The sequence below is a fragment of the Chaetodon auriga genome, chromosome 23 (assembly GCF_051107435.1).
Source record: "Chaetodon auriga isolate fChaAug3 chromosome 23, fChaAug3.hap1, whole genome shotgun sequence".
In the NCBI taxonomy this organism is placed as follows: domain Eukaryota; kingdom Metazoa; phylum Chordata; class Actinopteri; order Chaetodontiformes; family Chaetodontidae; genus Chaetodon; species Chaetodon auriga.
In genome coordinates, this window is record NC_135096.1 from 13,318,446 (window position 1) to 13,338,601 (window position 20,156).

At 40.5% G+C, this 20,156-nt stretch overlaps 1 protein-coding gene across 1 annotated transcript in view; it reads right to left on the minus strand.

Moving 5' to 3' along the window:
- The window catches only part of pudp (pseudouridine 5'-phosphatase), a 30,760-nt gene that overhangs the window by 9,742 nt on the left and 862 nt on the right, over positions 1–20,156 (minus strand). Inside the window, exons 2-3 of the mRNA XM_076723043.1 lie at positions 19,906–20,124; positions 18,519–18,748 (exon numbers count right to left, since the gene is read on the minus strand). Of these exons, the coding sequence (XP_076579158.1) occupies positions 18,519–18,748; positions 19,906–20,124 (449 nt within the window). The remainder of the gene's footprint in view (positions 1–18,518; positions 18,749–19,905; positions 20,125–20,156) is intronic.

The window sequence follows — 20,156 nt, forward strand, 5'->3', positions numbered from 1 at the left end:
AAATACTGGCTGAATAAACAAGATATACTATATGTCAAGCACATTTTTAACAGATATAGTGCACCCTGCGGGTGTTTCAGACTTATTCAAATATGCCACTGTAGAAAGGTGCACAGTATGTATATGGAACTAACCTATGTTCCAGATGCATGAAGCTTTCCAAGTTGGACCTCCTGGCTTTACTATGAAGAGATGCAGCACACACTGTCCTTTTTAAAAGATACCATGGAAGATTGACAACTGGCTTTAGGCCTACACTAAAACACATACAGGAGTCATAAGAGCATGGGCATAATCACGCATTCTTTAGGGAGGGGTCATGTCAACCCTATACTGAGAAAATACATGCTCCTTTTTGTGAAAATAGTTATATTTGTATGATATTTAGATTAAAAATGGAACTAGTTTTTGCTGTGAAGCTATATTAATCCAGTAGGTGCTGGTAATGCAACCCATATGGATGCAAACCACGATAAAACTAGAAGAGGACAAAGACATCCCTGTTCTGAGAATGACCTTGGCCCCCTTTGGGTGAAAACATGCTGTGTAACAGTGCCGAAAAGCTGCTGCATTGCATTTTGCATGTGACAAAACAAAGCAAACAAAAAAACCCAACCAAAAACCCAGTTTATGATTTTCTTTACTTAGGAAGACATCTGTGGCTTCAGGCAATCTGCAGAGAGGACGGACTGGTAAAATGTGGCTCAACTCGATTGGGCATGTAGATCAAAGTGAATCCAAAAAGAGTCTTAGTGATGGTGTAAGTGAAAAATACCTGCTTTGGTTTAAACGGTCTGTCCACTCAAAAGACCACCAGGAGAAGAGGGTATCTTAACCTTAATAACATAATAACATAAACTGACTTGACCTTCTATCAGATATATACACAGTGTGTGAATGTTTGCTATTGTTGCAAACACAATTGGCCCACTAACACACACACATAGAGGTAACCCCTTTAGAAGAACGTGTTGCAGCCAGTTTGCAGCAGCTGACGTCTGTGCACTACTCACTATTTGAAGAAGATCCAGCCCTTGTTTGGTTGCAGACAGCGCTGCTGAGTGTGGACAGCAGTTCAATACGAACGCCTCGACAATCAGCTGCTGCCCATGAGATAAACCTGCTTGAGCAGTGTGCTGGTACGTTTCACAGGCGCTCACAATGAGTAAGATCATCTCTTTATAGGCAAGGATCAGACATGGGATTTTATTGTGAGGGGTAGCATTTACTCTATGGATGTTTGATGTTTAGAGATGCAGACTTAAAACTTAAGCTTGAAACATTACACTGATGTCGATATTTGAAGTCAAAACAAGATTAGGCGATGATATATTTAGCATTTTTATGTTCACTCCTTGAAATGTCTTTCCTCCAGTCTTTAGTAATCCTATCCTAATCAATCCAGTCAGTGTGTCAATGTGTAACCAGCCACACATGCACAAGCCTGATTTACACTGTCCACAGTTAAACGTAAGTACCCGTAGACACAACCTTATTCAATTATTTGTATATCGAGGAGTCTTTGTCCACCAGGTTTGCAATTTGAAGTGCAATTTCACAGAGGTACAAATACAAATTAATTCTCAGTAGCATTCTGACACTGATACCAATGATGCCATGGAAAGTAGTAACTTTTGGCTTTTGGTGTGTTTTTCTTTGGTAGCTCTGTTAGCCAGTTTTGTAGTTCCACATTTGGCTCCCGGCTGCAGGTCTCTTAACCAGTTTAGGTGGACTGGGATTCAGTTCAAGACGTGGTGTACTGTTTGATGCAGTTGCCATGTTTTTATCTTTTTGAGCATCTGCACATCAACACCCAGTGGAGATGACTTTGGAATGGAATTCCAGCTTGCAGATAACGTTGGGGTGAAACATTGAACGTTTCAATGCCAAATTAAATTCTTAAAAGACAGAGTTACTGATTTTATTATAGTACACAACAATGACCCAAACGAACCAAATTTCCTTCACGCTCATTGTTAATATGAGAGAACTGAACACGGGTTAACACCTGAGTGAGCGAGACAAAAGAATTAATGTTAATTAGCTACAGCTGATGTATTCAACCTCTGTATACAAAAAATCAAAACAGTTGCTCCATCTCAAACAAATGCAAGGATTTGAAAAAAAAAAAAAAAAAAGTCAAAAGTTCCCTCTTGAATGCCTCTACGGTAGATAAAACATGATAAAGCGCCGACTATGGTGGCCCGCTGTTCAAGAAAACGTGATTAAGTTCCTTTTATGATGGCCTTCCAGTGGAGAAAAAAAACATCAAGTGCCCACTAGAGTGCCCTTCCAGTGGAGAAAACATGATGCAGTGCACTAACGTGTGCCTTTATAATACAGAAAACGTAAATTCACAACTACTTGCATGTTGCTGCTTGTTATATTTTTTCACCACTGCCCCTCAAAGAGCCCCAGTCCAAGGGGCAAAAAAGGGAATTTTGCTGTCCTCAAACTGAGATACACCTGATTCAACTGCATACTGCTGGAAGATGGGTGGAGAAACCTTTTTCAATCTAACATTTCTGTTGTCCAGTGGCATATAATGCATTCCACAAACAGGCTGAGGTATTTGTGGAATCAAGAGAGATATTACATACCTCAATGAAACATGTTTCACAGAATATATCACCTCCTAAGTTTCCCATTCTCAGCTTGCTCACTGTGTGTAAAAGCACTGTGTGCATTACTCAGAGATATTGCTGCTTTTGATCGCAGCAGAGCAATGAAAAGAATACATAAGAAACAGTTGCAATAACATATGGTTGTTATTTACAGCATTACAGCCAAGATGCATGGCTGATGTATGATGGAAATTTAACAAGCCCACGCACCCATGTATGTGTCAAACACACATACGAACACTCTCCAATTATATATGAGATTAGGGGACGTTGTCCATGTATGTGCATCATACATGTATTTATGTCCTGCGGGCAATGGCGAGTGAATAAGCAACAGTGACAAATTGCCTACTGCATCTTCTCAGTCAGGGGTGGGGAACCCCTTGTGTTGTTGCCACTATGGAGCTGCTACAAAGCAGACAAAGTAAAACTGTCCCAAAGTGTCAGTCTGTCCAAAAGAATTCACAGTGATGGAGGGGAAATCTGTCATGGAAACCCAGTGATAGCCAATTGGTTTGGCCTTCATTGTTGCCAAGACATTACATTAGCAAGTACCTCTCAGAGATGAACCTTAAGCTCCATTGTCCCAACCAGCTTCTCAGCTTTCTGATGTTATAATTCAATTAAATTAACATAAAGTATTCTGAAATGGGCCATCCTGCATAATGAGTACTTTTACGTTTTGCAATGTAAGTATATTTTGATCCTAACTACTTCAACTTGAGTAGAATTTTGGATGCAATGTAGAGACTAATACTGATAACACAGTAACACAGAGTCAAACGCTTATGTATACAGTGAATGCATTCAAACACCACGGCACAAGTAATGCAACAGTTTCTTGTATTTTTTGGTGAGGGCATTCCGCTACCAGACGCAGACCATGTCAAAGACCTCAGAGGGGATCAGGTCTGGAGTCGAGTCCAGCCTGTCACTACTGAAGAGTACTGGGAGTGGGAAAGAAAGGTTCAGCAGTGTTAAGGTTAAAACACTGCAGGACACAGACTAAACACACATCGAAAGCCAATGTTTGCCAAACATATTCATCAGGTTGAGATTACCAAACCAAACTTACACCTGTAGGTTTTCCCAACACTTAAACATCTCCTTCCCAATTTCAAGGATATGGACGTTGTGCGTTCCCTAACATCAGGAATCAGGAGCTAATCCCTGGCAACATTTCAGCAGGTCCGTCTACGCGTGACCACTCCTGGCAACACTATGCGGACGGGTCTGGTTACAAACAATCTCCCTTGTTACAAAAGGAGAAACAAAGAAACAATCCATTGTGCATTTTGTGGATCTATCCCTCTTGAGATTTGCTGTAATTTAAGTGGCAGGTTAGCCCAGTGTTTTGAGTGACCACACTCTCAACCACTTGTCCCAGAAGAGCATACAGGAAAACCCTTGATTTGATCTGCAGGGATTTATAATGGCGGTCACTTCATTAGGTACACCTGTAGTATCTCATATAATCCAATATACCAGCTAAACGGGGTACTTTTATGCTGTCATAGAAGCGTTAATTCAATTAGATGTTTTAGCATCAAGGTCATAGTGTGCATGTGTGTCTTTCAGAGATCGTTTTCTCATTTCTGTGACATTCTCACAAAGCCACAAGCCTGTTTTTCCGGGAAATAAAATGAGAATTTTCACTGGTATTAGTCACAGGGAGCCATAAACATGAGAAGCTGTGTTGTGCATCTTAAATCCACCACTGTATTCTGTCTAACAACTGTTAAAAACGTGACTTCAGAGCCATTCCTATCTCTTCCTGCATTCAGATTGCCTCTTGAAACACACACACACACGCACACGCACTGAATATAAGTAGCTGGAGAATAGGATGTGTATATGTTAATATTTGCCAAAATGTGAAAGAGAGCTTGTCTGGGTTATTGTTATTGGGATATAGTATTGGTTCTCTACTATTAAAATATACAATTTCAGTTGCCAGTTTATTAGATACACCAAGCTAAAACAAATGCAGTCTGACAGTCCTGCAATAAATTCTCCCTACATGAAGGTTATAATGTTGAGTTTTTGATGCTGATTCAACGACATGATTATTTTGGAGGATACAGAGAGTTATTCAAAAGAATAAGCTATGTGCAGTTACACTTTGCTTTTACTGTGATAATCCACATTCATGCTGCTGATCTTATCACCCATCACTGCCGCACCATCTAACAAATGATGTGTGTAATGACTGAATTTACAAAGGAACAACCTTGCTAGATACAAGTGAGCCATGTTATCTAGTTGAGCTAGCTACCATTCATTGTATCATCAGATGTGCTGATATGGTTACAACTAAGTGTAGCTAACTTTAACAACAAATCTTGGATTTAATAAGCTGCACTGCATGACGGACGGTGTTGTTTTTTTTTTTTTAAATCGGGAAAATCTGTTGAAGTCCAACCTACTCAAATCTCTTTGAATTGGTGAATTAAGAGTTTATGTCAACCAAACCAGAGTTGGTGATGGTTTTTGGACCAGTGGAAAGATAAACCGAGAAGGTTTTGTTTTTGTTGAGTTTTATTTTGTTTCAGTAAATGGACTCTGGAGGCTTAGGTGAAAGCGATATAGCAGCTGTTTCCAGTTAAACAAAAAGGATCTTATTCTTTAACAAAGAGGTCTATCTCTGTTGGGACCTTCAACATCATTTCAGACACACAGAATAACCACCTGAGCCAGTCAGGAGCAAAAACAAACACTTGACAGTGCACAAATGGCTGGAGGAATAAGACTGCAGCCTGTGTAGTGGCTGCCAACTGCAGCGCTCCTGCTAAATAGCGGACCACTCTGAAAAACTATTGTCTCCATTAGTTATTGGACACAAAAACATGAGAAAATAGGGTCCATAGTCAGATAATTTGTGACCGGAATTTCTCCCATTTGTCTGGGACATTATAATCTTCCAGGACACCACTGGAAATCTACACACATCACATTGAAATCATTGACACATCACTGATTGAAAATGAAAGTGGGTCAAGTTGATACAGGCAAATAATTCACATGGTTATTTTGTATTGTATTTTAAAGACATGTTTATGTTGAACTGATAAACAAGTCTCTCTGATTGGTTTGCCTTCTTGTGGACATAATGCGTAAAAATAGCTATGTGAATGGCTCAAATCTATGTGGGGTTTTTCAGAATGAGTAATCGTACAGAATTTTTGGCCATTTCTGACAGCCCTAGAATCATAACCATTTACTATTTAAACTATATTACAGAGCAGGCTGCGCCTCCCAAAACACATGTAGACTTATGCCTAATTTTCCATCCTATTTCAAGCCAATACACAATTCCATTTTGTTAAGAATTTTGTCCAGTCCAGCTGTTAGCACTGTGCAACAAGTACTCCCAGTGGAAAGACTGCAGATCCCTGCAGACATAAGGAGAAGAAAGAGGGGATGCAGAGCAGGAGCGAAGTGCCCTGAGAAGAAAAGATGGTATAAACCATCCATACCTTCTCTAATTATGGGGAATGTGAGCTCTCTCCTTAAGATTGAAGAGGTAATGATGCCAACCAAACTGAAGAGGTAGCACCAGAATGTGCACCATCATGTGCTGCACAGAGACGTGGCTGAATGAACTCACTTGAGACGCGCATGTTGCTTTGGACGGATTTCAACTGATGAGAGCAGACAGGAGAACAATGGATTGCGGTAAGGGGAAGGGTGGAGGCATAGTAATGTTTGTGAACAACAGATGGTGTAACCCAGGGCACATCAGTGTAAAGGAGCAACACTACACAAGACACATAGAGCTGCTAGCTGTTAGCATTCTGCTATATTACCTCCTACGGGAGTTCTCACATGTCATGTGGATGATGGTGTACATCCCCCCATCAACCAATGCTACAGCAGCCTTGCGAGCTCCTTCACATGGTGGTTTCACAGCTGCAGACATCGCATCTCCAGGCCCTCCTCCTCATCTCTGCAGACTTCGATCATATTGAATTGAATTGAATTGAATTGAAGCTCCTCACCCCTCCCCCACTCTCATCACAAACTTGGTCTTGGCCTGTCTTTTTTGTTCTTTTTCTATGCCTCATTCATTTTTGCTGTCTGTAACATCTTAATTTCCCTGGTATGGGATTAATTAAGTTTTATCTTACCTTATCAACAACAACCCAGCCAGTTCACTAGCTTGCCTTTAGAATCAACAGATCCACAGAGGATGCAATCTCCAATGCCCTTCACTCAATCTTCACACACCTTGAAAATATCAACACCTATGGTACATCAGAATGCTGTTTGTTGATTTCAGTTCAGAATTCAACACAATCCACACTCTGCAATTGGATATTCAACTTCCCCACAAACAGACTCCAGACAGTTCAGATTTGTGGTGACACCTCTTCCACTCTACTCCTCCACAGTGCTCAAAAGTCCCCCAGGGCGGTGTGATCAGCCCCCTCCGGTTCACACTGTATACCCATGACTGCAACCCCAGACATGCAAGGAACTCTGTTGTGAAGTTTGCAGATGACACCACCATCTTCAGATGGATTCAAACAATAATGAAAATTCATTCCAGGAGGAAATAACAATCATGCAGAGTGGTGCACAGACAACAACTCATTGTGAAACCTCTTCAAAAACAAGCAGCTGATCATTGATTTTGAAAAAAGGAGGTAAAAACATGCACTCCTGTCTACATCAGTGGGGCTGAGGTGGAGCAGGTTAATAGTTTGAGGATCTTTGAAATCAACATCACAGAGAACCTGTCACGTTCTTTATCTGACTGATCTCTCGTTACTGGGCCTGCCTGCCTTTGACTTCACCTGATCTGCTGTTCTCTGGTAAATACCTCTGCTTTCCGTGTCAGTAAGTGTTTTGCCCGGCACTTCCTGAATCTCTGCCTGTCTGTGACTGTTGAATGTTTTCAAAATTTCAAGAGAATCTCAATAGTTCTGAAAGGAACATTGATCTTACCGCATTATGTACTTTGAGAGACAATAGTTCCAAAGAGGACACTGATTTTGTACTACAGCTTATCCGTCTCTGTCACACCTGAGATCAAAGTCAGTGAAAGCGACTTCTGTGTACTGGTGTTACTGCAATTGGGTCCTAAACCAACCACTTACAAAGGTAAATTAGGAGAACCAAGTTCTTGTTGACTCTTAGAGAGAAGCAATAAAAACATCCTGACTCAAAAAATCACAAATTGGCATGGTTTGTGTATGGCGCTGGACAGCAGAGCTCTGCATTGGGTGCTTAATCACTGGTACCCACCTACTGAGCATCAGTGATATTGATGAGGTGAGGTGACTGCACAGTGCCCAAGGATACACCCTGCTACCCTCTGGCAAGCAATAGAGAATGATCCGCTGCCATACCACCTGACTACAAAGCAATTTCTTTCCTCAGGCAGTGAGACTCCTCAATTCATTCTCCGCACTCCAGCATAAAAACAAGTTTTATTTTTAGAGCTTTATTTATTTATCCATTTATATAACTTTTGTTCTGTGAATAGCTGAACAGCACTACAACTAGTATTTTGTTTAACAACCCTGTTGTAAAATGATGATTCAAACAAAATGCATGCATTCAGTTATGTGTAGGCTTCACCTTGAAATACTATTTTTTTTACTATATATTCATTTGGCAAATGTGCACCGTGGGTGTACAGACAGCCATCACCTGGATAAACTTGATACTGAAGAAACATCTAACCCTGATTGTGAGCATATTTCATATGTATTTTATTAGTGGATTTCTTTTACAGACACACAACTATCACTGGATAGAGTAACATGTATTGTATTCCTATATAAGTGTCCCTGGGTATTTGATCCTACTTTGGTGAAAACAGTTTGAAACATACTGAGCATTCAGATGTACATTGGAGAAATGGATTGTGCTACAGGGGCTGCTTTCAAACTGGGGAAGAAGACAGTATTATTGTCTAATGTGTTTGAATGTGGATGACAATTGAGTCTCAATGTGTAGAATCAGGATCCATGATTACCCTTGCATTTAAATTACATTAATGCATTTATATTTTATTATATATTATTATTAGGTTCATTGTTCATTACTTGGTTACAATCTAAATCAGTCAGAATTATGTAAAGTTAATTTGTATGTTGACTGGAGTCGACTGATATGGCTGTAAGTTTAAAAAGCTCTTTGTCAAACTGGTGAGAAAGAAACACAGCCTGACATGTTGACTGACCGACACAATGCAATCACAACAGAGGCAGCTATTACTGAGCACATTTTCATTAAGAGATAACTTACCGCTGTGCTCAGTGTAAAAAGAATGCAATTGGCTCAAAGGAAAGCCTGTGGACAGCTCAAGGACTTAATCAAAAAATCACCATTGAGCCAAAATAAGTGTCTGCAAATCTCATAGCCACCCTGCCTCCCTTTGCTTTGCTTGTGATCTGAGGGGGACCCTGCAGCAGGCTTAACCCACACATTTGAAGTCTGTGGCGATAAAGTTTCCAGCTAGGAAAATACAAACAGGGAGGAGAGACCGAACTGTGTATCTGGATGCAAGTTGAGCAAGTCAATGCTACACTAGATAAGAGGCATGCAGGGGGATCCAGACTGGCAAAGTGGTTTTAAAACAACTTGGACATCAATGCACATCAAACCATTCACCAACCCATAATATTCTGTCAGTTTATGCCAAAAAAGCTTGCCATCTTTAATTTTTTAGAGAGCAGAGAAAACACAAAGTAAGCCTCTCGGGTTGAGCACCATTTGAAACCTTATGGGACTGTTTTTGAACGTTTGATGGACGCCTTTTAAGAAACCCTGCATAAACATCACAGCTTCTCACAGCTTCAGCTACATCTGTAATAAGAGAGACTCTAACCATGTGACAATCAAGTATCAAACTGGAGAAAATTATATGGCTACAGTGATAGATGAATGGTCTGAAGTCCACACGCTGCAGCTTGGAAATAATAACTTTTTTCCTGATTTTAGATCAGAGTGTTGATTCTTTGTTATGTGAATCCTTGTAAAGCCTGATGGTTTCTGAGGAATGAAAGGCAATAAAAGTGAGGGGGTGGGGCAGGACCTGAATCATAGTTGCCATGTTGTTGCAGTATCATTATCTGCACATCCAAAGCTCCCATGGCCAAATGGGAATTCACCCTCTATCCACCCTGTGTGAGAACCCTTTCTTACTCTCTCTCATTTCTCAGTGCAAGCTTAATTTTCTGCCCCTCAAACAATCTGTGTGGTTTGAAAATGGTTGAAGTTGTTTGATAATGATATAGGCATGTAAAAAAAATAAAAGTTATAAAAGTTGGTTTTGTTACCTTTCAGTGATCATTATTTCCCTGATAAGTGTCAGTTATTTGGATATCTGACAACAATGTGTACAGTTTGCTGAACAGAAATCTGAATATATGGAAGTTAATGTAGGGTTTCACAAGGAACTGGCTCTGTGCCCGAAACTTTTCACTTAATATATTGACAATATTTGTCAACGTGATCATCCTGATACTGGATCTTTGAGGCAAAAGTCAAGTTTTTTCATTTTTGTTTGTTTACAGATATGGATAACATTTAACATAAGATTAAAGGGACAATATGTAAAAATTATAATTTAAAACAGTAAAAAAAAAAATTAGAAATGACATTTTGAATATTGATGTTTGACTGATTGAGAATTTGACAAATAGAGTAAGTGCTGCCTTGGTTTCTCTGACACAGCAGCTTGTCCTTGAATGTTTGCCCATGTCATAGGTGCTAAAGAGCAATGACTGAAAAGAGTCCTAAATTGAGAGATGAGAAAAGAAGGTCTGTGCATGCTGAGCCTGACCTACAAGGCCTGCAGTACACCTGAAAAGAATCCCTATTTATCTGTAGGTATTCCCCTGAAACAATCCCCTCATACACACAGAGTATGATTTATATAAGTTTATGGTTTGTTTGGTATAAACAGAGGATGATCTAGGTAGCTAAAAGGAGCAGTGAATAAAGGACAAAGAATCTAATCAAGTGATGCCAAGAAAGGGAAAAACAGCTCTGTGGTTTTACAGTCTTGCTGCAGCATTTATTCAGCTGCAGTTTCTTCCACTAATGATTTATTTAGGCTTGTGACATTAGTCCAGCTGGGATGAGACACCAGAATGAAAGACTGACTCTAAAACAAGGTAAGAGTAAGCAGACACAAAATATTTCTAAGGTAGAAAAACCAAGAACCTCATAGCAACATGGTGTGTTGTTAAAACTTTATATGCTGATCAAGGGTCAAACAACTCGCAAGGACCTCTGATACTCACTGATGGACCTGCTATCCTGACCAAACCACCGCACTGGAGGGATGAATATGGAGGATGCTTTAGCAGCTCTTTTGCACCACTTTCATAATCTGTGGGTATCTGGGAAAAGATGCGGGTACGAAAACTACCAAAACCCCACTGTGTCTGGGTAATGTGGGGTATCCACCTCACATCATATTTTAAAGCAAGCTGTTGCCTGGTGGCGACTATAACTAATGTAGGAACTAGTAAACTCAATGTGGAGTATCTATACATCAACCCCGCCCTGGTTTGTCCTACGACCCTAACCACTGTCCACATACCCCTTACTTTTAGACAAGGCTGGCAAACTTTAAGCCACTTTAAGACGTGTCATATCACTGTTACACCGATGAAGCACATGTCTTTTTCTCTGCTGAACCCAATAACCTGAATCAACTGTCCTCCCTCCATAATTCCTTAGCTGCTGCCACGGAATGGACATCTCTTATGTTCCTCCACCTAAACCCTGACCAAACAGAAATTCTTGTAATTGGTCCTGATAACGTGTCCTCTGCAGTTAATTAGTTGACTTCACTCAAATATCGTATCCACCGGTAAGAGTCATGGGATCATCTGTGGTCAGTATATGCCATTTGACTTACATGTTATTAAGCTTGTCCAATCCTGTTTTCTTTAGCTAAGAAACACTGCAAAAATCAGATATACATTGTCTGCCATAGGTCTTTAACTATTGATTCACACTTTCATTTTCTCCGACCTCGATTACTGTAATTCCGTCTACACGTCTCAGTCAAGCTGCTCTAAGCCATTTACAGTTTGCAGCTGCCAGGCAATTAACTTGCACTATCTGACAGTCCTATCCTTGTTCTTGCTTGTCTCCATTCACTGCCTGTAAAAGAATAAACCACTAGATCCTCTTGATTACTTATAAGGCTCTGCATGACCTTGCTTCTTTTACATTTCTGATCTCCTCATTCCGCATTCCACTTCTCGACCACTCCAATCCTCTAATCTCGGCCTTTTATCCATCCCCTGCTCAAACTGCAAAACAAAAGGCAATCGTGCCTTTGCTGTTTTAACCCTCTGGAATCATCTTCCCCTATCTATCAGATTTGTTGAATCGTTGGACTGTATCAAGGAGCTTCTAAAAACCCATTTTTATTGACAAGTGTTTTCATAGATTTCCATTTTGGGCTTTGTGTTTTGTTGTTTTTGCTGTCTGGTCTGTCATTACGCTGTGTTGTGCTACATAAATAACGCTTTAATTACTTACATCACTTACACATTATGTTTCATAACATAATTGGTGAGACAATTGGTCCGAAAGGGTGATTAAAATGAATGCAAGAGATGGTATAAATGCATAAACTGCCACCCGCTTCACCACAGGAGAATGTACCAAACATATAAAACAGCCCACTCAGTTATGCTCCCTGTCAACGTGACAGCCAACTTTTCTGTGTATAAAGGTTGAAACTAATTTCAAAAATAATAATAAATGGGAGGTCAGCAGAAAAGAAGGGTAAAACACTGGAGAATCACAGAAAAAACTGGAAGGTTGACAAGTTTGCCAATGTCCATTTACTGAATTTCGTTTCTTTATTAAAGTGGTATTGTCTTTACTGGCCTTGCCAAGATGCTTGAAAGAGCATTAAACACGGAGATGAGGAAAAATTTTTGTTCTTTGTTTGTTGTTTGTTTGTTTTTCAAATAAAATGCTGGAACTAAAAAGATGAAGCCTTTGTCCTTTCATCTGATTAATAATCAATTAATCAAGGTTTTTTCTCAGTAGCGCAGTTTAGACCTCAACCACTTCCCTACAGTACATTTTACACTTTCACATAAAAAAAAAATGAATTCAGAGATGTGCATTTGAAAATCTATGGGCTGGTGTGTTTTTCACAAAGGCAGGCATGGGGTGAATACGGTAAGCTTTGTCAGAGCAGTAATGGGCCAATTTAATGTTTGGATAGAAATGTTCGAGTCTTAATTGTACCTGATTTGAATATCTGGAATATCAAGCCCTCCCCAGGTGTAATGCCTTGTATGATTAATGACCAGGGGAGAACTAGTTCTCTCTGCGTTTCTCTCCCTCCCTATCACTGTGGGTATGAACTAGCTCACTTTCATGTTTCATTAATCTTATTCAGGCTGCTGAGCACACCTTTGGTAAAATCTCCTGTCTCATCAACAGTGTTACTTTGGAGTTCTGAAAAATGCCTCTGCTCTCCATGGAAAAGAGAGCAGTACTTTTTCTTTCACTTTCGGTCAGCTGAGACAGCAGCGTCGACACCACATTACTCACCTGTGAGGCCACTGAACTGCGGTGTTCACAGTGAGGGACATGAAGTTTTTGCTGCTCTGCCCCTGGCATTCTGAATACCACATTAAATCACACCATGTAATATATTTGCCTTTCTGCATGGACCATTTTCATAAAATCATTCTGAATAGGACACGCTACAGTTTTCTAACTCCTCCTGTGTTGTATTACTCCAACAGTCGTGTTGCCCTTGATGCTCGCTTGCCAAGGAAGAGTCAATACAGAAAAAAATGCTAAGAATATTTACCATAAAGAGTAACACATTTAATAATTACGTTTATTAATACGAGCACCCTCGAGCAGCAGTAGGTGTAAATTCTAGTAAAATGACTGGGGGTGGAGCTGGACACATCAAATTAATATGATTCTTTTTTTAATTCTGGTTTCTGCACAATATGGGGGTGGCTATCACGTCACAAAAAATAGAACTATCTACGAGAGGGACAGACTGAAATAAAAAATCCACACTGATCTGCACTTGGTTTGTGTTTGTTAATGAGGGTTTATCTGGTGGCATGAGGTGAAGCCAATGGGGGTTGACCAAACAGTGGGCAGATTTACTCTGTCTCTGTCAATAGCTAACGCTACGGAGCTGTCATTAGATTCTGGCCTGACGACTTGTCAAGAAATACAAACAACAGACACAGATTCATTAGTATGCAGACTGTTCTGTGCTAACAATTATTAAAATGGATATGTGTGGTACACTTAATTGAAGCGTCTGGCGCTGACTGCTGACAACTGTACGGGTTATATCTCATAAATACAATATATAACCTGTATTTCTGGAGAATGCAAACGGATGACAACCTTTAAGGTGGTACAGCAGGTCTTGTTTTTCTTGCATAACTGCCAATATGATGTTTCACTTGCATTAAAAAAACTAAGTCTAGGTCTGTCTGTGTGGACTTAAATGTGTGGCAAGCATCTGCTTTTCTGCCTCTTTCTCATGACTCTCGATGAATAAAAACAAGATGGTATTTTTTTCATCAGAGTTGAGATTAGGGCAAAAAAACCCCGACAATTGGATGTGTGTTATTTCCATACTGTTCTCTCCACCCTCCTCCCTCCAGCTTTCCCTCTGTCTCGTGTCTTTGCCGCTCACCCCTCCTCCTCTCCTCTGTCACGGAGTGGGAGCCAGGGAGTGACGCATCATCATTCGTTATTCCACTGAACACTCTGTCGATTCCCCCTCTGAGCCTCAGTATCATATCTCATCAAGAAAAATGCCATCCCTAACCGTGGCTGGCTCCAGATTAAAAAATCAGGTGCGCAGTGCCACAGGCAGACCTATTTGCAGCTAAAAAAGCCTTTTAAGTGAGAGGAGAGGAGAGAAGTTAGCGAGAATGTATCTAGTGGATGCCTCAAATTTCCCCGTTAAATTAGGTTGTAAATATCCAAATTCAGTACGAGGAAAACGCCAATCATTGCTCACTTCTTGGGCGATTCCTTTTTGAGCGCACCTTGATTTTTATATAATCAAGAAGCCATTTTCAAATGCAGGGTTTTATAGTTAAAATGTGATATATGGCTCCTATCATTTTTATTTAGATTAAGGTTTAGAATATTAGCAACGGTAGGACTGCTGAATAATGAACATCATACTGTTGTTTGGGGAAAAAAAACAAGTTTATAACTCTCATTCCCACATAAAACTATGCTTGTACTTAAGCCTGGGTACTAAAACTTAGCACCTGAGTAGCAACTGAAAGCACTATCAATCTATCGAGTACTAAAGGTTGGCAGGTTGATCAGAGTCTTATTTATGTTTTGATCAGATATTCCCTAATTTCAGTCAAAATGATTGTTTCCCGGCCCTAGACTTACTTCTACAACAACTACTATCATAACCAAACTTAGCTTCCACTGTATGCTATGCAGAAGAACATGCAACTCAGCGACTGAACTGAGAACCTCCTCACACAAAATGGGCAAGAAAATTCACTGCAGACCCATCACACCCTGAACACAACCTGTTCCATCTTCTGCCCTGTGGTGAGCACTGCAGAGCACTGTATGCCAAAACAACCAGACACAAGAAGAATTTCTTCCCTGACGAACAGTTAATGAGTCATCTACAGTTGTGTCAATCACTCGACAACAGTAAGGCATCCACCTACCTGTAACTTAGAAATTCTATATTTACATAAATGGGGATATACCAAATCACTAACTATTTGAGTTTTTCACATTTTTCACACAAGCTTAGAGTCCTATTTCTACATTTTAGCTACTGCCTAAAAAAGTCTACACCATTCACTCTTCTCTGCCCTGCTGTGACAACAACTTTGTCAGCAGATTTTCTAACCCCTGAACAGAACCCAGATGTCACAGTTTCACTTCGGCTCTCTACTGTTCATTCTAAAAAAAAAAAAAAAAAAGTTTCATCAATGGATGATAAGATTATGATTCGTCAGTGAAGATGTGCATTATATAATATTCCTAAAAAGACACAACGACACAACTCCATGACACAAATTCAACCGGAATAAAATCTTATTTAAGTGACAATAGACGGGTTTTTTGCTGTAACGCATCATTGTGAAGTAAATGTTGATTGCACAATGTAATGTAATGGCTAAAGAATAATGACATCATTGGCATTTGTCTGCTACCAGGTACCATCTCCGGGGAAAATTAGGGCTGACTAGTGGTCCAGTCCGCCTGCCACCATTTCTATCTGCTTTTATGTCTCCATTATAGATTAAATGAATGAAGGAACTCCCGCTTTCTCTCTTAATGTTTTCTTCTACTCCCCACGCTACACCAACCTCTGCTGTAGTTACTTGTTTGTGTGAAGCAATACTCCACCGTACTATGTTATTACTCCATATAATGCTATGACAGTTTGACTTTACTGAACCTGCTTCTTTCTTCTCTAATACTTCCAAAGTGGCGTTGATCGCTTCTTTGCGGAAATTTGGAAATGAATGCGGTGTGTCCTGTCTTTTTGGTAATTGCTGGGCTCTGAGGAAAACAGAAAGCGATCTGGTCGTCTTTGCTACAGTGGCGGCAACAATAGTACCACTTGGAAACGCTGGGAGGGATTGTAAAGATTTCGCTTTAGGAAAGCCGAGAATGTCATTCAGCTACATATTCAATTAGCAAGTTGTGCACTGAACAATGATCAACTGTAGACTTGTTCAAATTAGCATAGTACAACATTTTTTTTTTACACATGGTTTACAGTGTGACTGTTTTCATGGAAGTAGGTCAGGGCTGACACTGTTATTTGGTGTCTTTTAGTGAGATATTTGGCAGCTATTTTAGACTGACTCAACACAGCAAAAGGCTTCCAGGGTGTCTGAAAATATATCTCGAACAGCCCATGAACCCTGAGAGCTCACCACATTTGATCAAAGTGCCACAGTCGAAGTGTGTGTCTGTCAGCGCAGAGAGTGGCTGATATCAGGCCCTGTCTGCATTACTGCAAATGGAACACATTAGTTGCAAATGAAAAGCTATTGGCTGATACACAGGCAGGTAAATACAACTAGACCGACAGACATGAAGGCATACTGGCTGACATGCTGTTGACATGTAGTTCTGCATCTCTTCAACATGCTGCACTGGTGTTTTCATGGTACATCTAAGCTCTTCGCTCTCTAGAATCACATTATCAACCCATGATTTTTATGCAGTCTGCAAAATAACCCTCGGAATTTAGAGCTGTGCACAGTCCAGCTTAGGCCATGATCTGCATTGTATTGAGGGTTTCTATTGTTTTGCACACCCCATTTACAAGCTCTCATTTGAGGATTTACAATGCAAGCAGAATGAATTGATGAGATTCATTAGAACTGATTAGATCCCAATAGATTACTCCCAGTTGTTACTGTGTGTTCTTTTAATATTGTAGCATTTCAAAAGCCTTCATCAGTTAATGGTTACCTGCATGGTGGGTAGGGTTCAGGAGGGAGTGATTAAAATCAGGCTTGTACCAACTGGTGATTAGATTATATATTGATGATTGAAGGGATGATCGGCCATTGGTCTTTCCTACATCGATTGACGATCTTATGATTAGAACTATGATGTTATACCTAGTTTTTTGATTCTCAGAAAACGCCATTGTTACCTCCTGCAGTACGACCAGTGAATCGTTGTCAGCTCCAGGGAGGGGCCAGCCTGAAAGGCGAGTGGTTTGAAGACCAAGAACAAACCGATGCTGTCGAAGGTGAACTATGACTTACGCACTTTTTGCCAATTGTCAGGGGTTGGTAAGCTAATCAATGATGACCCTCAGGAGGGACTGGGCCTCTTCAACTGATTAATGTTAATGTATAGATGCATTATTTAACAATGATTAATTCACACAATGCTGCCTTTTCATCTAGTTGACATTGGCTAACAATAGACCGGAGAGAAAACAACTTAATTCACTGTGCCGCTCAAGCGCTACCAATGGCTACAGGCAACTTTTAAGGTGGATTTTTTTTTTCTTGGATGTCGCTCAGTGCAAGAACTGACATTGTGAATCGATTAACAGACCCTGAATATCAATGTGACATTGTTTTCCATCATGCCTAGTCCTGGACTGAGAAGTTCAACTTTGCTGTTTTATGTTTACATTTCAGTGTTTATAATGTTCAGAACATGGTGGTTTCTGTTGGTCTTTGTTTTTTTTTTTTGTAATTTCCTGACCCCAAGTTGTCCATGCTGACATTTCACTGGCATGCTGTGACGTAGCTCCCCTGACCCTCTCCTGCTGCCCCCTGGTGATCGGATAACCCATCCGCAATCTTGAGTGACCACAACTGGACGATGTGAAAATAGAAACAGGCCCCCAGCCCTAATTAACAATGAATAAACAGACGAAATTATCCAGCCAAAAGACAGAGACAGAGTGAGAGAAGAGAAAAGGTTACAGCAGAAAGTAGTTGTGAGACTGCAGCTGCATGTGAAGTGTAACTTAGGTGGTGGAGCTGGGCAGCAGGTGCAGATGACTGACAGCTTGCTCTGAGACTTGCTCTGAGACAAGGTGATCTTCATTGGAGGTGCTTATGTCACATCAAACCATCCATCGTTTACCGCATTAATGGTTTTAGAGTTTCAATCTTCAAACACAATTGAATCTTTTCGTATCTTTCATTCGTTTAACAGTGATTCCACCTGATACGACTGAGCTACGTGGTGAATGCGAGTGCTGGTCTAATGGTGCTGCAGATTTATGAAGTTCATCAAGTTAGCAAGTTCAAGCTATTTAACTCGAGCGGAAACATGTTTGCCTCAATTCGAACTGCGTTGACCAAATTTGCATCTAGATACCTCTGCTCACAGCTGACAAAGCATGACTTAAGACATGGTACGTCTGTAATCTCTAGTATTCACCTTCTCTGGAGAAGCAGGAGGGCTGAATCTGCTGGCACAGACCAGGAAGGAGTCGGGTTGAGGTTTGTTGTTCTTCACCTCAGGATCATCACCCAGAACAATGTGATGAAACAAATTGAAGAAGTCTTTGTGCTGGCTCGTCTTCAACTTGAACGTCACACCGGCTGAGCTAGTTGCCACTGCGATGGGGATATTGTGCTTCTGCAGGTGGCGCACCAGTCTTTCCACACCTATTGGTACACATGTTGCAAAATGAGACTTAAGGTTAGGCTAATATATCAGTTTGCTACAATACGAAGCTAATGTTTTCAATAGAAATCCCTGGTGATATGGAGCTCTTTCCCAGACATTACACATACGTTTTTATTCTTGTTTTTCATTTCAGTGGAGACCAAACAGCAGATTTTAATCTGAGTCAAGGATGACAGTCTATAAAACCTCGGGAACAAACTCTTCAATTTACCTGTTACGTGCACAGTAAACACTGCTGCTCCGTGCTACCACTCCACCATAAATTACAATTCTGAAATGTATAAAATCCACAAATCTAGACTATATATGCTTCAAAGGGAGGACAAGGCTACTGTACAGTAAACACAGTCTACGCCCCCTTGTCTTACCGATCATGCATACATAGTTAAAAGTACGTAGAAAAAGCTAAGTGACACCATCATGAAACAGTTTTCCAGTTTCCCCATCGTGTGTTCAAGGAAAATGTTACAAATGCTTCTGTAATCTCAGATATGACAGCACTTGCCCCACCGGTGTCTACCACTGAAGGCAACATTTTTGTTCTAAACTTAGAAATTGAGTGTTTTTGAGAACTGAAGTGGAGTGTTCAAAGCCATTATTTTAGGTCTGTGAAGATGCACACCTTCAGTTTTCTATAGTTGAGGCAGAATCACAGACAGAACTGTAGACTACCTCTGCAATCATAAATGATTACAATTTTATGTGATCTGATCAACGGTGCCTAAATACAGCTGTGTGACGTTCTAAACAGTGAACATTTGCTCCTTGTTCAGTAGCATTAGTGGCCATTACGATTCAGTGATGACAGGATATTTTACAGATGCAATGAATTAAATCATGAGTGACTGCTGCACCTGTTGAATCACCATCCTCCTGTAACACCAATGGACACATTTTCAAAGACGCGCTTTTCTTTCTGAACCAGTTTCTTATGTTCACACTCACAGAAACAATGTTAAACTGTTGAAATCAAGCTGCCACAGTCAAAACCTTCTTGAGTTGGTTGCATGCCCCAACAGCTGCATGGCTGCATGCACATGTCCACAAATAGAAGGAGCAATACTCCTGCATGTAGAATAGAGGACAGCAGCCCACACAAGAGCTAATGATAGGCACTCAGATAGATCAGGCATACCTGGCATGAGTTTGGCAGAGGGAAAGATCCTCTCTTGTATCTGTCTGCTTTCAGCGAGGAGTTGCTCAGCTGTTATGGGAAGATCCAGAGTGTCCCGAATAATACGGCAAGCATCCAGAGCATTTTTGCCCATCACTGATGACTTCACGTCCCACATGTACTGCTTTCCAAAGCGGTCACATATTTCCTGGAAGGACACAGTGTACAGTCGTTCTGTGTCTAAAATTAGAAGAATACAGAAAATTAATTTC